The sequence below is a fragment of the Scyliorhinus torazame genome, chromosome 10 (genome assembly GCF_047496885.1).
Source record: "Scyliorhinus torazame isolate Kashiwa2021f chromosome 10, sScyTor2.1, whole genome shotgun sequence".
Classification (NCBI taxonomy): Eukaryota; Metazoa; Chordata; class Chondrichthyes; order Carcharhiniformes; family Scyliorhinidae; genus Scyliorhinus; species Scyliorhinus torazame.
This window is the reverse complement of record NC_092716.1, coordinates 261,426,948-261,449,003: the sequence shown is the minus strand read 5'-3', so window position 1 is coordinate 261,449,003 and position 22,056 is coordinate 261,426,948. Positions and strand designations below refer to the sequence as shown.

Below are 22,056 nucleotides of genomic sequence, written 5' to 3'. Positions count from 1 at the left end.
TGACCAGGCGATAGCAAAGGAACAGTATTATAGTTCCAAGACAGGATGGTGTAGTTTGGATGGGAACTTCCAGGTGGTAATGTTCCCATGTGTCTGATCTTCTTCTACTAGATGGAACACAGGAATTAGGAGAAGTCGGTAATTCAGCCCTTCGAGTCTGCCCCACCGTTCAATCAGATCGTGGTGTGGGTTTAGAAGGTGCTGCCAAAAGAACCAGAGTTCCTTCAGTGCATCTTGCAGATGGCACACATGGCTGCCTCGGTGTGTCGGAGGTGGGGGAGTGAATGCCTGTAGATTGGGTGTCAATCAAGTGGCCATTTTGTTCTGGATGGTGGTGTCATAGTGTTGTTGCAACTGCATACTCCAGGCAAGTGGAGAGTATTCTCTCACACTACAGACTTGTGCCATTTAGATGATGGATATGCTTTCGGGAGTTGGTGGTGAGTTACTCCCTGCAGGATTCCCAGCCTCTGGATTGCTCTTGTATCCACAGTGTTAATATGACTACTTCAGTTTCTGATCAATGGTACCCCCCAGGATGTTGAGAGTGGGGCATTCAGCGCTGGCAATGCCATTGAATGCCAAGGTTAGATTCTTCCTTGTTGGAAATGGTCATTGCCTGCCATTTATTTGGCATGAATGTTAATTGCCACTCGTCAGCCCAAGCCTGGATATTGTCCAGGTCTTGCTGCGTTTGTCCATGCTTGAATCAAGGTTGCAGTGAGGTCAGGGAGTGAGTGACTCTGGCGCAACCCAAAAGTGAGGTTATTGCTAAGGAAGTGCTGCTTGACAGCACTGTCAATAACCCTTTCCATCACTTTACTGATGGAGCGTGGACTGATGGGGCACTAATTGGCTGGTTGGATTTGTCCTGCTTAGTGTGCAAGACACACCTGAGCAATTCTCCACATTGCCGGGTAGATGCCAGTGTTGCAGCTGTACTGGAACAGCTTGGCTAGGGGTGCAGCAGGTTCTGCAGCACAAGTCTTCAGTACCATTGCCAGAACATTGAGGGCCCAGAGCCTTTGCAGCGTCCAGTGCCTTCAGCCGTTTCTTGATATCATGTGAAGTGAGTCTTATTGATTATAGATTGGCATCGGTGATGCTAAGGATCCCTGGAGGTGGTCAAGGTGGATCACCCAGTCAGCAGTCCCATTTACAACACATCAGGATTTGGTTTTTACTATTGCCGTGAAACATCTCCCTCAGGAATTTACATCAAAATATTATTCAGCAGCTAATCTCATCTAAATTTAAATCACTTAGCCGAATATCACAACCGATCACAGCAGAGCTGACAAGAGGTTTTAAAAAAAAAAAAATGGACGGGACTCATCACTTAAATAAACAAGCTTCAGAACCACAAGTCAATGATGACGGCTCACCAGCAAGTGGATAGCCTGCGTCAAGGCACATTCCAGTCTTAACACCCCAAACTTAGAACACTTAAAAAAAAAAAAAAAAAATGAAATTGTTGGTTGGCCCCCCACCCCACCTTTTCTTCACAGCCTTTTATCGTTTTACCATTAGGTGTGTAATTGGATGGATTACATAGAATGTACAGCAGAGAAACAGGTCGATCAGCCCAACTGGTCCACACTGGGGTTTGTGCTCCAAATGAGCCTCTGCAACATGTCAGCATAACCTTAGTTTCCATATGCTCCACACATTTTCCTATCTGTCCCTTGAATGCATCTGTCCGATTCACCTCAACTATTCTTGGCAGTAGCACGTTGCACATTCCCACCACTCTCTGGGAAAAGTAGTGCAGGCTGTACTAGGAAGATCGCCCTTGGCATTGCTCATGGATAGAGCACCGTACTGATGTCGAGTCGCTAACCACATTTGTTGCTTTAAAATTTCTCCAATGGAGGAAAGTGATCCAAGAGCAACTGTTCAAGAGGTCAGTTAGTTGCTAATTCTCATTATTTGATGTCTTTTCTGGACTGAGCTTATTGCCTTCTGCCCCTCGGGTTATCTTGAGATTTTAAAAAGTGGAAATGAAAATGAAACTAACGCCCTTTCTTTCTACATCTCAGGTGTGTTCCACAACATCCTGGGGATCTGCTGAACACAATTAACGTGGGTGCAGAAAACAGCCACTCAATTCCAATGGAAGTTTAATCAAAGCACCACAGTTTATAAAGAAAAACCCTACCCTGGGGATAAGACGTTTCAGTATATAATGTGCCCCTGTGTAAGCATTGGGGCTCCTTGTAATCGTGTTGATTTCCATGGTGATATTGTATTCCATTACAAGTATCCATAAATGAAGTTTATTCAGGTTGCAATACTGCATAGCCCACTGGTCTGAATCTAGTAGTTGCAAGCTGTAGGGTGCCTCGCATACTTGACAGGACCAAGGACAGACTATAAAATAAGTGTGCTCACTTGAAGGCAGCTTTCCATTTCCCAAATCCTCAACTCTACCAGATCACCGCGTAGAGCATTTGAAACGAGAAGAGTGCCCCTATCCAGCATTGACTCATCTGTATGTTGGGAGGGAGATTTGCCCAGGCCAGCTTTTGTTGGAACTGTTTTCAGCTGCATGAAAAACTATGGAAGCAAAATTCTGAACTCCCTATAGGGCACGATTCTGTGCGGAGGGTGGGCGCCCTGCGTCCCAGTGTAAATTTGGGGGGGGGGGGGGGGAAAAGAGAAGAGAAAGGCAGGAAAGAAGAACACCTTTACATAGCCAGCTTGCCCAGTTTTAGTTTTTCAGGCAACGGCCTTTAATTACTGCATGGTGGGACTTGCGTTGATTTCCAAGAGGACTGCAAAAGCCCGCATGGGACCTCCTAGGTGGGAATGATCATCGTCCCATGGTCCTTGCAGAGTACGAGCTCCCCGGCTAGGGGGCGGGGGATCTGTAGATGCCAGCCAATTGGAGGTACACTTACAATGCCAGGCAGGAGCAGGCGCCACTGCTGGTGCTACAGATAGGCCAAGAAATTGGTGATCATTAATGGACCTGGATATTCAGTTAAGTCCAACATCTCATCGAGGGCAGGCTGACAGGTCCCAATGAAGTGGGTTGGGGACATGTTGGACATTCGACCCTCTAATTGACAGAGGGATCAGGAAGGAGGCAATTCACCTTGCCCCCCTCTTCACTCAGAATTAGACCTGTCGGGTTACATGCGTGTGCAGACCTCCTCTGCTCCTTGTTATATCAAAGTTTCAATGGGCTAGAGGCCCTCAATTGACCAACAAGCAGGTGACCTACCCATCCTTGCTTGGCTGTCTATAAAATTGCCGTGTGGACTATCGTGGGCATATCGCTGATAGCATCGCACCCTAATTTTATGGGTCCTCCACCTGTTTTCCTGCGCAAGGGTGGCCTGTAAAATTCAGCTCCAAGAGCCAGTCATGACTCAGTTTCATCTTTTGCCCCCAAGTTAGAGGTTGTGGCTTCATTTTCCACTCCAGAAACTGGAACATCAAAACCTAGGCTGACACCCTGATGCAAAGCGGCGGGAGCACCGCACTGTTGAGTTCTGTATTGTCGGGTGAGTTATTAAACAGACTACCCTCTCAACTGGACCCAAAACATCCCATGGCATTTTGAGAAGAGCAGGTGCTCTGACTGATGTTTATCCCTCAATTAGCTAAAAAGATTCTGATCATCACCACGCTGTTCCTTATGGGAAATGCAAATTGGCTGCTGTATTTCCTACAATACAAATTGGATCTCTCAAGTACTTTATTGGCTCGATGCTATTCATGACCTCATATGTTTAAGTGCAGGTTTTCCCCTATCGGAAGTGAAGAGCTCTACAATTGAAAAACTTCACTCACACCCCCCCCCCCCCCCCCCCCTCAACCACAACACTATTTTAAACTTTTGTTGCACTTTCCATTATTTCCTTCTAATCTTTATTCGTTATGAATATCCCTCCTTTTCCCCGTTGAATGCTTTTTCTTTTCTGGGTATTTTAACCAGGTCTGTGTTGATCTAAGTTTCAAAGATAGCAAGGAATGCGTGGAACCAGTCCAAGGAGGGTTGCTGGCAGTGGGAACGCCAAAGAACACGCAGGCATGAAAACTGCACAGCAATTGGGGGAAACCTACAGATGAAACCAGGAATTATCTGAAAACTGTGCCAAAAGCCACGGAGGCAGCTGGGTATTGAGATTCCTGCTCAATGCAGAGTGCATGTGTGAGCAAATCTCAGCATTTGGGAAAAGAAGTAGCGAAATCTGGAATCTACTGTGTAGATTGGAATTCCGACGAAGATATACAAAATAGTCCACAGTGTTTTTAGTGTGTATAGTTTCGGAATTATTAATGACAGTATCAGTGGACAAATGCTGAAATGAATTTGTCTGATCTTCCTCACTGTTATTTTAAACTAGTCAATTCATGTTATCTGCTAATTTGGCAGAGATATCTAGCATTTTTTTAGTGAAGGTGGTGGCAGCGACAGCGCTAAATCCAGGCTAATACCTCAGGGACACGGGTTCAAATTCCACCACAGCAGCTGGTGGAATTCAAATTCAATTAATTAATAATTATTGAAGGGAGCGGCAGTCTCAGTCCTGGTGACAACAAAACAACAAGCTCCTAGTTTGTTCATTAATGCCCTTTAGGGAAGGAAATCCGCCATCCTTACCTGGTCCGGCCCACACGTGACTCCAGGCTCACTTGCCCTCTGGAATGGCCGAGCAAGTCACTTAGTTTAAGGGCAATTAGAGATGGGCAACAAATGCTGACCTTGCCAGCAATACTCACACCCTGTAAAAGAATAATTTTGTCTCCTAGTGGTCAATAAAAGGGATAATACAACACTGATCATAGAAACCAGCTTCTTTTACTTTGGAATTATGGATCTGCGGGGCATTGCCTTACCCCATTAGGTTGGGCAGCCTTGTGATTTGCATCAAGTAGGTATGGATTTATTAAAAATTCTACTTAATTCTGTTCAGAATTTTAAGGACAAAATTGGGTGTTTGACCGCTGAGGCATTACAATTAAAATGATCAGTTATGCAGCCACGTAACAGAGACTATAATTATTCGAAAGCATTAGTATGTACACAGTCCGCAGGCCACGTTGCTTTAAATTTTTATTAGAATCACTTCAGTGCACAAAGAGGCCATTTGGCCCAAAGTGTCTGCACCGACCCCTTGAAAGAGCACCCTACCCAAGCCCACCCTATTCCTGTAACCCCACTTAACCTTGATGGCAATCCACCTAACCTGCACATCTTTGGGTTGTGGGAGGAAACCGGAGCACCCAGAGAAAACCCACGCAGACACAGGGAGAACGTGCAGACTCCGCACAGACAGTCACCCGACATCGGAATTGGACCCATGCCCCTGGCGCTGTGAGGCAGCAGTGCTAAACACTGTGCTGCCCATTTTGTTGGAAAAATATCAGCAGTATTGGTTTCATATTTCCACAATAAAGATTTTACAAAGCTGTGTTGGTGACACAAATGGTAAACCGCATCTCCTTCAACAAGAAATGGACAATCAAACAATAAATGTAGGCCCTGATTCATGTGCAAAATACCTGCACTGAAAGGAGTCCAAATTCTGTCAGCGATTGGATGCTAGATCACTCAAAACCAGCCACTTATGGCAGCAATCCTGTTCCTTTCGTGTAGGCAACAACATCAAAGAGAACATTCAGCCCCTTGAGTCCTTGGGATTCCAAGAATTCCGCATATAAAATAGAGTTGTGGTTATGTCGGTAAATAAAGACAATTCATGCAGAGTAAGATCCCATCAACAGTAAAACGAGAAGAATGCATGTTTTTAGTATCTGGTCAGAGGAGAAATGTGGGCCAAGATATCAGGTGAACATGCACGCTGGGAAGAGGAGGAAAACACTCGCGTTTCGTACTTCACCTTCCCTCTCCTCCTCAGTACCAAGTCATCGTGAAAAAGCCTGATAATATTAAGTACTTTAAAATTGAATTCCAAATTTTCTGTAGTGGCGAGTCTTCAGACATCCAGCCTTTTTTACCTCAGCGATTGGGATACCTAAATGACAAACTCACCCTTTTAGTCGGCATCTTAATCTTGAGAAATTCTGCCTCTCTGCAAAGCACATGCCAGGGCGCATGAATCTTCACAAATCCAAGGCCATAAGCTTTAGTCTGGGGAAGGGAAGGGAGAGAAAGAAAGTTATTACAGTTCATGGAAACTTTGTCCTTTCTCGATTAAGTTCTTAATGAAAGTGTCAAAAGTCTGAACTCCAACTTCTGCATTGCATTGCTGTCCACTTATTAACATACAACTATCCTTGAATCCAATTGGTGATGTAGATCAGTAATTTGCCATTCCCTCACGCCAAGTCATTTTCATGCATATATTCCATTTCCCACCATAGGTCAATTGTAGGAACATAGAACAGAGTGCAGAAGGAGGCCATTCGGCCCATCGAGTCTGCACCGACCCACTTAAGCCCTCACTTCCACCCTATCCCCATAACCCAGTAACCCCTCCTACCCTTTTTGGACACCAAGGGCAATTTATCATGGCCAATCCACCTAACCTGCACGTCTTTGGACTGTGGGAGGAAACCGGAGCACCCGGAGGAAACCCACGCAGACACGGGGAGAACGTGCAGACTCCACACAGACAGTGACCCAGCAGGGAATCGAACCTGGGACCCTGGCGCTGTGAAGCCACAGTGCTAGCCACTTGTGCTACCGTGCTGCCCCATAAAGGAGACTGGGTTACATGTCTGCCTGGAGCTTTCCGTCATGAATTATGCATCATTTCAGAAATTGTTGGAAGTCTTACTAATGGGGTGTCTATTCTGCATTTTCTTCCCTCGTTCATCTTCACCTCCCCACGTTTATTTAGTTTTCTCACCACCCCCTGCCCCACCTACTAAAAAAAAAAACACTTTGTTCAATGAGTAGTTGGGGGTTGGTAACAGGCAGTCTGGTTTAGTGCTGAATATGGAGGTCAACTCAAGCACAGCGAGATAAAGTGGGAAGGATACTTGGTTATGGGCAAGGAAAACAAACCCAAATGGTTTTGGTAAGCTGCCATCAATTCTGCAGCGATGTGAGTGCACACTACAAAAAATGTACTCAACTGAAATCCTAGTTTGGCAATCTTATAGCAAGTCACGAGGAAAGAGTGAAAATAAATACATCATTTTCACCCGTGGAAAATCTTGGTAGATTAATGGATATTCTTCTGCCCACCCTTCCCAACTAGACTACTTTGCAACAGGTACCCGAGGCTGCATAATAATACTCACTTTTCTACTGTTAGTAAAAACCGGTTTACTCCAACAAAAAAAAAAAAGGAACAAATTCAGGAGCTCAGGTCCAACTGGTTGAATCGAAGTTATTTTAGGTTTGGAGTTCAATTTGACATGTGCCTTGCTGCTCTATGTTTTACCAGATGCCAGAGATGGAAATTCCATTCATAACAATCTTTATACGTGTCACAAGTAGGCTTACATTAATACTGCAATGAAGTTACTGTGAAAAGCCCCTCGTCGCCACATTCTGCCGCCTTCGGGTACACAGAGGGAGAATTCAGAATGCCCAATTTACCTAACAAGCATGATTTTTGGGACTTGTGGGAGGAAACCCACGCAGACACGGGGAGAATGTGCAGACTCCACACAGACAGTGACCTAAGTCACTGTCAATGCGGAGTCTGCACGTTCTCCCTGTGTCTGCGTGGGTTTCCTCTGGGTGCTCCGGTTTCCTCCCACAGTCCAAAGATGCGCAGGTTAGGTGGATTGGCCATGATAAATTGCCCTTCGTGTCCAAAATTGCCCTTAGTGTTGGGTGGGGTTACTGGGTTATGGGGATAGGGTGGAGGTGTGGGCTTGGGTAGGGTGCTCTTTCAAAAGAGCCGGTGCCGACTCGATGGGCCGAATGGCCTCCTTCTGCACTGTAAATTCTATGATTCTATGAAGCCGGGAATCAAAACCGGTTGCCTGGCGCTGTGTAGCAACAGTGCTAACCACTGTGCTACCTTGTCGCCCTATTCTTCATGATTGGCTGACTCACGTCAATGGAACATAATAATGCCTTATTTCAACATATCGCTTCTTAGCCAGTGTAAGGAGTAACTTTGTTGATTTTGTCCCCATGAACATTTGACATCATTTATTGGGCAATTTGATTCTACGGAACCAAGTTTATATTCAAGAATTAACAAACCAGCTTAGGACCCACCGCCAACTGCACGTTACCCTAACCTAAACCAGGGTGCCAGAGATTGAAGATTGATTCAGACAGAATGACAACTCATTTACAAATCGCGAACTCCCCACTCGCATTAATATGTTCAACAATGCATGTTAACAGTGGAAAACCATTCAACACCAGAACCTCAATAGACAGTATCACAAATACCACCACCAACACTACACACCACCACCACAAAGAAATAGATGCTAACCTACAGCTAATGAAAGTTTAGCATATGATGGGATGAATAACAGCAATAACTAATATGACACGCAGAATTTGAAGCAAGGCTGCTTTAGCTATGCCTTATTTTGTCAGTGCGGGAAAGAGCTGCACAAAACAACAATTTTGGAACTTAAAAAATTAATTATCCTGAAACAGTATGGTTTTCTTTTTCCTGTTATTCACCCAAATGACTCTTAACAAAATGATGAACTGGGTACTCCTTATAAGAAGATCCAACATTTTAATTTACGACTCGCTTTCATTTCAAACTCCAAGGTTCCTGGCAGAGCGAGAAACAGATCAAACAGGAACATATAGTAAACAGTCAAAGGGCCCAGCTCCAACCAAACTTGGTCATTCCATTCACAGGCAACTCGAACATGTCAAAAGCTCAAACTCTGAAGCTCCGAACTGGAAGTACAAACATTTCATAAGAGAATTAATGTACCTGACCACCATACCAAGGTTAGCCCACTCTTTATACAGTGCAACAATAAAACAATTTAATTCACTCAAAATTGTAGAGCAAACCGTATGACCCAAAATTTAAACACTTATTCAAATGCTTTTCATGGCTGCAATTTTGAATTGCAAAGAATCTTGCATCCAATAGATAGTAATTGGCAAATAATTATTTGTGATTTTGCCACTTCACATACTTCTGGCTCTGATACATCACCCACCCGTTACAGTTGTAGAATTTAATAGCACATTCTTATCATTGGAGTGACAGTGGAAGAATGCTTTGGTGCTAGTTAATCCATGTTGCACCCGAGGGCAATTCATGCTAAATTATAAATCCATAAATTCCACTTAAGAACGATTCATTAGTCAAGTGCAAGCAGAGTCTGCAGCAGCTGAGGGTAGACCACATTTGGAACTAAAGTTGGCAAGATGCCTTGAACCAACAGTTGTAATTTTAACTTGCATGTACAGCAAAATCTTTTTAAGTGGGTATGAAATTTACGATAATGAGCAAGATAAATATTGCACGGCTATATGTTCTACAGATTTAAACATTGGAGGTAACCAACACATGGTTGTTGCAACATTCCCTCCTCCCTTGCATTTCTTCTTTAAAAAATTAGCGGTCTGAAGATTTTATGTATACATGTTTGACAAACCAATATACTTGAATAAATGGCACTACTTATAAATGGCACTATTTAAAAATCATGAAGTGATATCAATAATACACAATGAAAGCTGGAAAAATAGCCAGCACTCCAACATCAATGCGAAATAGCACAGAGATAACTTACCCCTTTCAAACCACAGATGAACTGACTGACTTATAGCTGCTTACAAACTCTACAGCATGAATAATTGAGAGATGTGATCAAGTACTCATTCCCCGGGACTTTGCTGAGTTACTTTACATCAGAGACAGGACTTTAGGCAACGCTCCTCATTGACCACTGAATTGGGGTAAAATCCTGGCCCTGGGAGAGGTGCAAGCTGGGTGATGTTAGGATTGAGCATGACTGTGATGCCTACATAGTTGATCAGATGGTGGCAGTCTAGATTACAGGTGAAGAATGCCTCTGGAGAAAGGCACTCGATGACTCGAAGAAGAGGGAAGAGGGAAGATTTTTTTTAAAATTGAAAGTACCCAATTCATTTTTCCCCTTGCAATAAAGGGCAATTTAGCGTGGCCAATCCACCTACCCTGCACATCTTTGGGTTGTGGGGGTGAGACCCACGCAAACACAGGGAGAATGTGCAAACTCCACACGGAGAGTGACCCAGGGCCGGGGTCGAGCCAGGGTCCTCGGTGCCGTGAGGCAGCAGTGCCAACCACTGCGCCACCGTGCTGACTTCAAAGAGAGGAACATGGCCCCTGTAGAATAGAGTTGGTAACTGGGCATTGCTCTAACAATCCATGTCCAAGAGCATTGCAACTACCAGTCTCGGAGACATTTTTTAAACAAGTTTTCAAGCTTTAGTGTTCCATTCAGGCTGTAAATCCCAACTGAACTTTGTTATGGATCTGATTGCAAGTGTTAGAATCATAGAATTTACAGTGCAGAAGGAGGCCATTCGGCCCATCGAGTCTGCACCGGCCCTTGGAAAGAGCACCCTACCCAAGCCCACAGCTCCACCCTATCCCCGTAATCCAGTAACCCCACCTAATCTTTTTTGGATGCCAAGGGCAATTTAGCATGGCCAATCCAAACATGTATTATTTGCAGAAAAGAGGCAGATACATTGGAAAATAGGGCATGGCAGCACTTCCAGCTCAAGGCGGTCGTATCTGCCATGTGGTGGCCCAATAACCTATCAAATATTTGCTCTGAATTGTCAGCAGGTTCACATGTCGGTGTCTGGTTACAGTGGAAACAGGTCTTTGCAAACTCGCAGCATCCCATTATTACTGGTCAGAGGACATAGCTAGAGCTTGAAAACTGGGGACAGCCAAATAACTACAAGATACAAATGTCCTTGATGTGAGATCTCAAAGTTGGTTATTCTTTATGAATTTGCCGACTTGCTGGAATTGGGGCATACCCAAAAGACAAGCAAATATACCCATGTGGATTTCCAGCTCTTTAGTTTGGAGACTCAAATATGGTGATGGGTTTCCATGTGCATCAGACATCCAGCTGGTTAAACATGACCAGTTTCATACTCTCTTGGCACAAAAATAGATAAAGGAAATTACATTCCAAATATGTGCACCCCATTCCATTTTCATTCAAAATCTGGTGTACAGGTGATGGAGTATGTGTTTCCTCGCATCCATTAGATACAATAGGAGCACTATTGCACCATCATACGCTCAGAACTTGGTTACAGCCATCGGGAGAGAATGGAAAGGCAAGGCAGATTGAAATTTAACAAGTTAGCACAAAGTACCCAGTTCGGATTCAAAAGAACCATTTTACCACCAATCTTACTTACAAAACGTACAATCGGGAGAGCCGTGAAGTATACAACTATCTACACAAAGGCTAATCACTACAACGGCTACAGCTATCTGCATCACATTAAACACATTACTACGCATCTGCTCCTACCAGTTGTGGATCCCCATTCAAATCCTGCTGCACGGATTCAGAGCTATGAGCTCTTTTCATTGCTGGACTGGCTTCACAGCTGAGATCATTCTGAGCATCAGGGAAGCAGCAGTTGGGGAATAATATAAAAAAGACAAACAATATACAAGACACATAATGCTTAACGAAGTAACATTTTAAGTCAATCATATACCCACAGGATACATAGGTGCAGAAATATGTGCAGTAATTTGATAACCCTAGATTTGTTCATCCGAGTCAGGTAAACATGGTACAACCAAGGCTTTGGGGCTCATCGTCCTCCACTAGTTGCATGTCAAAACATATGCCACCCCTCCAGTACAAGGATGAGATAGTCTCATTAAGTGTTGAAAATTATAAAGGTAATATTCTTGGTCAAGGCCCAGTTTGATTGAAAAAAAAAAATCTTAACCTGATTAAGAGGGGCAGATTTTAATAAAAGATTTTCACATTCCCTAAAATGCAACATACTTGCATTGGCTAAATTGGAATGAACATGTGCTTCAACACCTCCCAGCCTTGCCAGTGATGTGATTCATTTGCAGTCAATCCAAGCTTCTTGGATGGAGCCTATCCAGCAGCGAGGTGGAGAAGTGACAGAAGGAATACAATGCGGAAGTGTGAGGTTATGCACTTTGGAAGGAGGAATTTAGGCTTAGACTATTTTCTAAATGAGAAGATGCTCAGGAAATCAGAAGCACAAAGGGACTTGGGAGTCCTTGTTCACGATTCTCTTAAGGTTAACGTGCAGGTTCAGTCGGCAGTTAGGAAGGCAAACGCAATGTTAGCATTCAGGGCTAGAATACAAGACCAGGGATGTACTTCTGAGGCTGTATAAGGCTCTGGTCAGACCCCATTTGGAGTATTGTGAGCAGTTTTGGGCCCTGTATCTAAGGAAGGATGTGCTGGCCTTGGAAAGGGTCCAGAGGAGGTTCAGAAGAATGATCCCTGGAATGAAGAGCTTGCCGTATGAGGAACGGTTGAGGACTCTGGGTCTGTACTCGTTGGTGTTTAGAAGGATGAGGGGGGATTTTATTGAAACTTAAAAGATACTGTGAGCCCTGGATAGAGTGGATGTGGAGAGGATGTTTCCACTTGTAGAACCAGAGGACACCATCTCAGACTAAAGGGATGATTCTTTAAAACAGAGATGAGGAGGAGTTTCTTCAGCCAGAGGGTGGTGAATCTGTGGAACTCTTTGCCGCAGAAGGCTGTGGAAGCCAAATCGCCAGTGTCTTTTTAGACAGAGATAGATAGGTTCTTGATTAATAAGGGGATCAGGGGTTATGGGGGGGGGGGTGGGGGGGGAAGGCAGGAGAATGGGGATGAGAAAAATATCAGCCATGATTGAATGGCGGAGTAGACTCGATGGGCCGAGTGGCCTAATTCTGCTTCTATGGTCTTATGGTACGCAAAGTTGTATTTAAAGAAGTGAGTGATATTAAAGTACCCAGCAACACAGTTCAGCCCGAGGGTAATATGCTCACTGGAGACAAGGAAGTGTCTTCTACCCAAAATATCTTATCCCCATTTCTCCAAAAGATGCTCCAAGGTCTCGCTAGAGAGAGCCAGCCCACATCTCAATCTGGTCAGGGTCTGTTAAACATGCAGTAAATTCACAGCCCGTACCACAGTTAAACATTTAAACTCCTTTCTGTGGTATGGAAAACAATTTTGAAGCATATGTGGCATATTAAAATCAGAAGGAAACTGTACAATAAGATGTCCAGGTAACAACTTGGGACATAAACATTTGTCATCCATCTGTATTCTAACTGCCATTGAATTATGGACAATGATATTGCCACTGAACAGTAATCGAGCAGCCAAGGCAACACTCGCAGGCCTGCGTTTAATCCCACCACGGCACATGGTGACCATTCAAATTCAATATAAACAATTGTCAATTGTTATCAAACGCATCGGGTTCACTCATGTCCTTTTAGGGAAGGAAGCCTGCCATACATACCTGGTCTGACCTGCATGTAACCTCAGATTCTTGAATGCCCTCTGAAACGACCGAGTCAGCCACTCGGTTGAAGGGCAATTCGGGTTCGGTAATAAATTCCAGAAGTTCGCTTTTTAAAAAAGCGCCCTGACAGAATCTTTGCAGTTGCTGAATATGTGAAGTGGAGATGACTAGCGAGCTTAGGTGTGGCATGTTATATTCCAAATCCATGAAAGCACTGATAGATTTGCACGAGGCATTTTCATTTGAATACCAGCATTTACCTGCAGTCAGGAGCAACTGAGCACAGCCAACTAATGGGTTTAAACAGGTCAGGCTCATCATGGGATTTGGTAACCCTTGGGTAATTTGTATACAGAAGGGGATAGAGAGAAAGAGGAAGCTCCTCGAACTATCCATAAATAGAAATAATATTTCCACATTGATGTAAAAAGAAACAGGTTAAAGGGTAGATCTCAAAAGTCCAATATATTAAGGTGATTTCCTTGAATGAAAACCGTATCATCCTGTAATTGTGTCTCTGCTGATGTCGAAAACCACAATAGTTCCAATTATCCAGTGTCATCTCTCCCCCCACCCCATCTCCTCTGCCATCTGCGTCCCGCAAATTCCATGGGTCTCACATGCAACTTTACATCCATTAATGCCTCTTCGCTTTACTTCACTTTCAACCTCCCGCAAATCTTCAACTCACTTTGGAGGTCTGGATTATAATGTGGTGTCCTCTCTCCATGGATATGATGCGAGGAGAGAATCTCTGTCCAAGGCAGTGTCCCATTCTGTACTGGGAGAGCTCAGGAGAAATCTGGGCTGGGGGATTGCAGACGAGGGCTTAGGGCTACAAGTAAATGGGGCACTCGCTCCAAGGAAGAAGCTCGTGAACAACAATCACTTAAATAGCAGACAATGAAAAGCAACATAAATTGGCATCTGTCCATCATGACATATGCAATGACATCAAAATGGATTTTGTAAGACTGATACACAATCTTGTAGGTTTGCTGGCAGAGTAGTAATAATAGAGGGGATTCAAGCACCCCAGAGCCTGATTTGGTGGAATTTTTGATTATAAAATCTGATGTATAGTTTCTCCATGGGATACATTAATCAGGGGGGGGGGGGGGAAAGAGAGAGAAGGGAAGAGAACCCCAGCACCTCTGGCCTCAGGAAGGTGGAGAAGGTGCTGAGTTGATGTTGGGGAAACCTTGAATGGAGAGGGAGCGTTCTGGGTGCCAAAGAAGATTAGTGCAGGTGTAGGTGGCATTGCCCAGGTGAGTCCCACTAATTGCGCAAAACATAGAAGGCCATTGGCCGAAGGCCGTGACCTCGGTCGGCCAAAGCTAGAAAATTGGATGGATCCAACTCCAGGTACTGGACGATGCTGACTGAGCAATAAATCTTGGCCAGAACATGAAGAAGGCGGGGAGGTTGAAACAGTGTCTCACATCACTTTAATGCAGCACCCAATTGCTGGTTGTACAAGGGATAAAAAACATAATTAGCAGCTTCCGTCATTTCAAAGTGAAATTGTTACTGTGGATGTTTATGTGGCTGGAATGTTACAATAGGGAATATAACTGTCCTCGAGAGAAATGCACATTTGCCCATGCTGATCGAAGCAGCCAACGTGAGCAAACACGCCGTGCTGCACATAATAATGTCCATCAGTGGTTTTTGCACATTTCAAAACCACACTTTTCAAAATTCCTCTTCCTTCCATGCAGGTGGCAACCCATTGCATTAGTATTTGTACAGTGACCAGGCTGACAACTGCATCTGGGTTTTGGCATTACCCCTCCCACACAAGGAGACGTGTGCGATTGGACGATGACATAAACATGGCCGATTGTGCTCAAGTATGGGGAAAGCAAAACAATTTTGCTCAGCTCGATGAACTGGATTAGATTAAACAGCTGCCTGGCTGAAGAAAGTACAAACAGGTTACTTGGGTTAGATGCAACACTGATCGAGAAAAAGGTTTAGCCAAATAATTAGAACTCTAAATGGTGATTCTGCACATTCCCGGAACATTCCCACATTAGAATTTGCTCATCGGAAAGTGAATGGCACACTCATTCAAATATTTCTACAATAATCAAAAGCTTTCCAAAATAACTCCATCAAAAGCTTTCCAAAATAACTCCATTTATATTATTTCACATTAACACTAGTCGAGTGGGATGCACTATCAATTACGACAAGACGAGTAGAGTGTAATCGAGGCTTTATTACACAGAGATGTGAAGCATCCCGCAGCTGCTGCCGAAATGGCTGCAGCTCGGTGAGCACACACATTTATACTCCGCCGACTGGGCGGAGCCAGCAGGCAGGGATCTACCCCCGTACCTGTAGTACAGGGGCCTTACCGTAATACCCTCGTATGCAGTATATACAATACAACAGTGGTGACTACCACATTTACCCCCTGTTTAAAAAAAAAAAGAGTCCAGCAGGGGTGGTGGAAAACTATTTACTTACAGGTTGTTTAAAATTTAAGAAAGAGGTTACAAAGTTAGACGGTCGGGCGCCTTGATCCGTTGTTGCGAGTGCCGCAGTTCTGGTGGCGATTCAGGCATCGGTGACTCCGGGAGCGTGTCGACCTCCGCTTCATCCCCGGGTGGGACCAAGGGGAGGCCGGATCGTCCTGGAGCGGGGACTGTGGTGGGGTGCGCTGGGGGGAGGGAGGGTGGCGCCGGGGCAGAGGGGGGTGGGGAGCCAGCTGGCGCCAGGTCCCTGAGGGAGACTGTGTCTTGGCCGCCGTCGGGGTATGCTATATAGGCGTACTGCGGGTTCGCGTGGAGTAGCTATACCCTCTCAACCAACGGGTCCACCTTGTGGAGCCGCACGTGCTTGCGGAGGAGAACGGGTCCTGGAGCTGTTGGGAGCGAAACCCCGGAGGTGGACTTCCTGGGGAAGGCAAGGAGACATTCATGGGGACTTTCGTTAGTCGCAGTGCACAGGAGCGACCGAATGGAGTGAAGGGAGTCGGGGAGGACCTCCTGCCAGCGGGAGGCTTCTGGACCGTAGGGCCAGCTGGACAGCCTTCCAGACCGTCCCATTCTCCCGCTCCACCTGCCCGTTTCCACGGGGGTGGTAGCTGGTCGTCCTGCTCGAGGCAATGCCCCTGTTGAGCAGGTACTGGCGCAGCTCATCGCTCATAAATGAGGATCTCTGGTCGCTGTGGATGTAGGCGTGGACACCGAACAAAGCAAAGGTGGTGTTGAGGGCTTTGATGACGGTGGCAGACGTCATATCGGGGCATGGGATGGCGAAGGGGAATCTTGAAAGTAGGTGTCGCGGACGGTGGAGGGGAGGGGCCCTTTTAAGTCCACGCTGAGGCTTTCAAAGGGGCGGGAGGCCTTCGCCAGGCGCGCACGGTCTGGCCGGTAGAAGTGCGGTTTACACTCTGCGCAGACCTGGCAGTCTCTGGTGATAGCCCTGACTTCCTCGATGGAGTAGGGCAGATTGCGGGCCTTTATGAAGTGATAAAAGCGGATGACCCCTGGGTGACAGAGATCATCGTGCAGGGTCTGGAGTCGGTCCACTTGCGCGCTGGCACATGTACCTTGGGATAGGGCATCGGGGGGCTCGTTGAGCTTACCAGAGCGATACAAAATCTCGTAATTGTAGGTGGAGAGCTCGATCCTCCACCTCAAGATCTTATCATTTTTGATCTTACCCCGCTGTGTGTTGTTAAACATGAAAGCAACCGACCGTTGGTCTGTGAGGAGAGTGAATCTCCTGCCGGCCAGATAATGCCTCCAATGCTGCACAGCTTCAACGATAGCTTGGGCCTCCTTTTCAACAGAGGAGTGCTGAATTTCGGAGGCATGGAGGGTGCGGGAAAAGAATGCCACGGGCCTGCCTGCCTGGTTGAGGGTGGCAACCAGAGCGATGTCTGATGCATCGCTCTCGACTTGGAAGGGGAGCATCTCATCGACCGCGTGCATCGCGGCCTTGGCGATGTCGGCCTTGATACGGTTGAAGGCCTGGTGAGCCTCGGCTGTCAGGGGAAAAACTGTGGAGTGGATGAGTGGGCGGGCCTTGTCCGCATAGTAAGGGACCCACTGGGCGTAGTACAAGAAGAACCCCAGGCATCGTTTGAGGGCCTTGGGGCAGTGGGGAAGGGGGAGTTCCATGAGGGGGCGCATGCAATCGGGGTCGGGCCCTAGAACTTCGTTCTGAACCACATAGCCGAGGGTGGCTAAATCGGTTTGTGCTGAACACACACTTCTCCTGGTTGTAGGTTAGGTTGAGTAGTTTGGCGGTGTTAAGGAATTTGGGAAGCGTCGTGGTCCTGCTGGTCGTGGCCGCAGAGGGTGACGTTATCCAGGTACGGGAAAGTGGCCCGCAGTCCGTACCGGTCAACCATTCGGTCCATCTCCCGTTGGAAGACCGAGACCCCGTTAGTGACACTGAAGGGAACCCTAAGGAAGTGGTAAAGGCGGCCGTCTGCTTCAAACACGGTCCGCCTTGTGAATGGGGAGCTGGTGGTAGGCAGATTTCAGGTCCACTGTCGAGAAGACCCGGTACTGTGCAATCTGATTGACCATATCAGATATGCGTGGGAGTGGGTACGCGTCGAGCTGCGTGTACCGATTGATGGTCTGACTGTAGTGCATGACCATTCTATGCTTCTCCCCAGTTTTTATCACTACCACTTGGGCTCTCCAGGGGCTGTTGCTGGCCTCGATAATAACTTCCCGCAGCAGCCGCTGGACCTCAGACCTGATGAAGGTCCTGTCCTGGGCGCTGTACCGTCTGCTCCTGGTGGCGACGGGTTTGCAATCCGGGGTGAGGTTCTCAAACAGGGAAGGTGGGTCGACCTTAAGGGTCGTGAGGCCGCATACAGTAAGGGGAGGTAGGGGCCCGCCGAATCTCAGGGTTAGGCTCTGGAGGTTGCACTGGAAGTCCAGGCCGAATAGCAAGGCAGCGCAGAGGTTGGGGAGGACGTAGAGCCAGAAGCCGCTGAACTCTACGCCCCGAATGGAGAGAGTGGTGGTGCAATACCTCCGGATCGCCACGGAGTGGGATCCGGAGGCCAAGAAGATTCTCTGGCTGATGGGGTGTACCATGAGGGAGCAGCGCCTTACCGTATCGGGGTGGATGAAGCTCTCAGTGCTCCCGGAGTCCAGAAGGCAGGATATCTTGTGCCCATCGACCTTCACTGTCGTTGACGCGGTCACGTGGTTGTGCGGTCGGGACTGGTCAATCATGATGGAGGCCAGACGTGGCTGGTCAGTGGCAGTTGCAGGCGATGAGTGGCCCGATGAGGTGCCCGACGAGCAGGGGTCCTGAGGCGGGGAAGATGGCGGCGCCCACGGGCCGCACGTGGTCCGAGGCGAGGAAGGCGGCGGCGTCCGCTGGTCGCACATGTGGAGTGCCGGGACAATAGCGGCGGCGGAGCAGGCCTGGCACACAGCAGCAAAATGTCCTTTCCCCCCACAGGCCTTGCAGAGTGCGCTCCGTGCCGGGCAGCGCTGTCGGGGGTGTTTTAAGTGTCCGCAGAGGTAGCACTTGGATTCCCCGGGGTTGGTTGGCTGCCACGCGGCGCAGGCCTGGGGTTGGCTGGGGGCGGTCGCTGATGGGCTCCACGGTGGGGTGTTCGCTGGCGGGGTCCACGATGCCCAGGAGGGGTGGGCCGTGCAGTTGGGGGCATACGCCTGTATATTGCGCAAGGCGACTGTGAGCGAGAGCGCTAGTTTCTTGGTCGCCGCGAGGTCGAGGGTAGCCCCTTCTCATGGCGCTGGCGGATGTAGGCCGACCCTATGGCCATAACAAACGCGTCTCTAAGTAGCAGGTCAGAATGTTCAGCGGCCGAAACGGCCTGGCAATCACAGTCTCTCACCAGGGCGAGCAGGGCACGCCAGAAATCTTCCACAGACTCACCAGGGAGTTGGTGCCGCGTGGACAGGAGGTGCCTGGTGTAGAATTTGTTAGTCTGCTGAGTGTAGTTCTCCTTCAGTAGCGCCATGGCCTCAAGTGTAGGTCGGTGCGACCCAGATGAGGGGAAAGATATCGGAGCTCAGCCGCGTGTAAAAGATCTGGAGCTTCTGTGCCTCTTAAGGGTTGGTCTGTCGCAGATCCGATGTATGCTTCAAAGCAAGCTAGCCAATGTGCGAAGGCCAACTTGCCGTTGTCTGCTTGAGGGTGCAGCTGCAGGCGATCAGGCTTGATGCGGAGATCCATCGTTGTAAAATCTCTGCTTAATAAACTGATGCACTATCAGTTACGACGAGACGAGAGTAGAGAGTAATCGAGGCTTTATTTCGCAAAGATGTGGAGCCTCCCGCAGCTGCTGCCGAAATGGCTGCAGTTTGGAGAGCCCACACATTTATACTCCGCCTACTGGGCGGAGCCAGCAGGCAGGGATCTACCCCCGTACCTGTAGTACAGGGGCCTTACCGTAATACCCTTGTATGCGGTATATACAATACAACAGTGGTGACTACCACAAGTGGCGAACTCTAAACTCCACACCTCCCAAAGTACATTCTCCAACTTAGGCCCATCTTCCCCTTTGGGAAGCATCCTCGATTAGTCAAGGCTCACCGCACCAAGACTGACGCTGCGATTTTACTAGAAGCGGGAAGGGCAAGCGGACAGGTACCCAGCCTCCTTCACTGGAACAGGGATCAAACCCCAGGCCGTTATTCTGAGCCACACTAGCAGTGCAGTCAACTTTGATGTAACCGCGCCCACCCCCAAACCCACAACATCTCGCGGCCGACCGAGTCACTTAGCTTCCGAGATGGGCGACGACCTGAGGAATACTACATTGATACAAAGCCGTGGGACATACCTCTTCATCGCTTTCCAGTTCCAGCCCAGATTCTAGGAGGTTTAGTTCAAACTCATCCCTGCGCATCCTCTTGTCATCGTCTGGAAAGTCTGATGGCTGGAGAGGAGGGTCAGTCTCTGGTTCCTGCTGACGGCTCCCGATAGAACCGCGATGGCGTGTGCTTAACCCCTTGCGGTTTGCTTTCTTATACTGATACACCAGCACGTAATCCACATGCCGTTGCTCATCTTGCATATATAAACCATGTGGCCTTTAGAGGAAAACGAAGGAAAAGAAAAGAATGATTTCACACAGAAGCTTACAGCTGTTCAAAAAGATTACGCTGCTCCTGGTTTAGTCGGTAGATGTACCCGTGGAGCAGGGAGCCAACAGGATAATCATCTGGAGAGTGCATTCCCCGATACTGCTCCTCCTCATCTCACCTCGCACAGCAGCTTTTCGTTTCCCCCTTTGCTGGCGTCCTAGACTACTTAAGGAAATGGCCCGAGAAAAATTCTAAAACGGAAGCTTTAAATCAAAGGCTTTTGATAAGGTCCCACATGGGAGATGGATAGTGAAGCCAGTGGGATCCAGGGAAATTTGACAAATTGGATCCAAAATTGGCTGAGTGGCAACAGCTCCTGATATCGAATGCGATCTTGCATGGCTTTGCGAGCTGGGTAGATCCCGGGAGCGGGGTCTCCCAGCTTCTGTCAGCAATGTTGCACTGCAGCGTGCTGTTTTACGGGCCTTTCGATCGCGCCCTCAGGAGTTTAAGAGCAGGGAGGCTATTTTTTAAAAATTCATTTACGGGATGTGGGCGTCGCTGGATAGGCCAGCATTTATTGCCCATCCCTAGTTGCCCTTCAGAAGGTGGGGGTGAGCTGCCTTCTTGAACCTCTGCAGTCCTGAGGTGTAGGTACACCTACTGTGCTCTTAGGAAGGGAGTTCCAGGGTGTTGCCCCGCAACGTGAAGGAACGGACGATATATTTCCAAGTCAGGATGGTGAGCGTCTTGGAGGGGAACATCCAGGTGGTGGGGATCCCATGTATCTGCTGCTCTTGTCTTCCTAGATGGTAGTGGGTTTGGAAGGTGCTGCGTAGGAACCTTAAGCAAGGTACTGCAGTGTATCGAGGAGGTGGTACACACGGCTGCCACTGTTCGTCGGTGGTGGAGGGTTTGAATGTTTGTGGACGAGACAATCAAACAGGCTGCTTTGTCCTGGATTGTGTGGAGCTTATTGCGGGGGCGAGAGAGAAAGGGGGGGGGCGAGAGAGAAAGGGGGGGGGGGGGAAGAGGAGAAAGGGGGGGGGGGGAAGAGGAGAAAGGGTGGGGGGGAAGAGGAGAAAGGGTGGGGGGGAAGAGGAGAATGGGGGGGGAGAACGGGGGGCGGGGGGGGAGAACGGGGGCGGGGGGGAGAACGGGGGCAGGGGGGAGAACGGGGGCGGGGGGGGAGAACGGGGGCGGGGGGGGAGAACGGGGGCGGGGGGGGGAGAACGGGGGCGGGGGGGGAGAACGGGGGCGGGGGGGGAGAACGGGGGCGGGGGGGGAGAACGGGGGGCGGGGGGGGAGAACGGGGGCGGGGGGGAGAACGGGGGCGGGGGGGGAGAACGGGGGCGGGGGGGAGAACGGGGGCGGGGGGGGGAGAACGGGGGCGGGGGGGGAGAACGGGGGCGGGGGGGGAGAACGGGGGCGGGGGGGGAGAACGGGGGCGGGGGGGAGAACGGGGGCGGGGGGGGAGAACGGGGGCGGGGGGGGAGAACGGGGGCGGGGGGGGAGAACGGGGGCGGGGGGGGAGAACGGGGGCGGGGGGGAGAACGGGGGCGGGGGGGGAGAACGGGGGCGGGGGGGGAGAACGGGGGCGGGGGGGGA

The 22,056-nt window shown here is 48.4% G+C and overlaps 1 protein-coding gene across 2 annotated transcripts in view; it reads right to left on the bottom strand.

Annotated features, from left to right (window-relative positions):
- ano1a (anoctamin 1, calcium activated chloride channel a) overlaps positions 1-20,452 on the bottom strand; it is a 235,369-nt gene extending 214,917 nt beyond the window's left edge. For both annotated transcript variants that reach the window (XM_072466740.1, XM_072466741.1), the window contains exons 1-2: positions 20,205-20,452; positions 6,005-6,103 (exon numbers count right to left, since the gene is read on the bottom strand). In XM_072466740.1, coding sequence (XP_072322841.1) covers positions 6,005-6,103; positions 20,205-20,438 — 333 coding nt within the window. In that variant the 5' untranslated portion in view covers positions 20,439-20,452. The remainder of the gene's footprint in view (positions 1-6,004; positions 6,104-20,204) is intronic.
- Between the last annotated feature and the right edge of the window lie 1,604 nt (positions 20,453-22,056).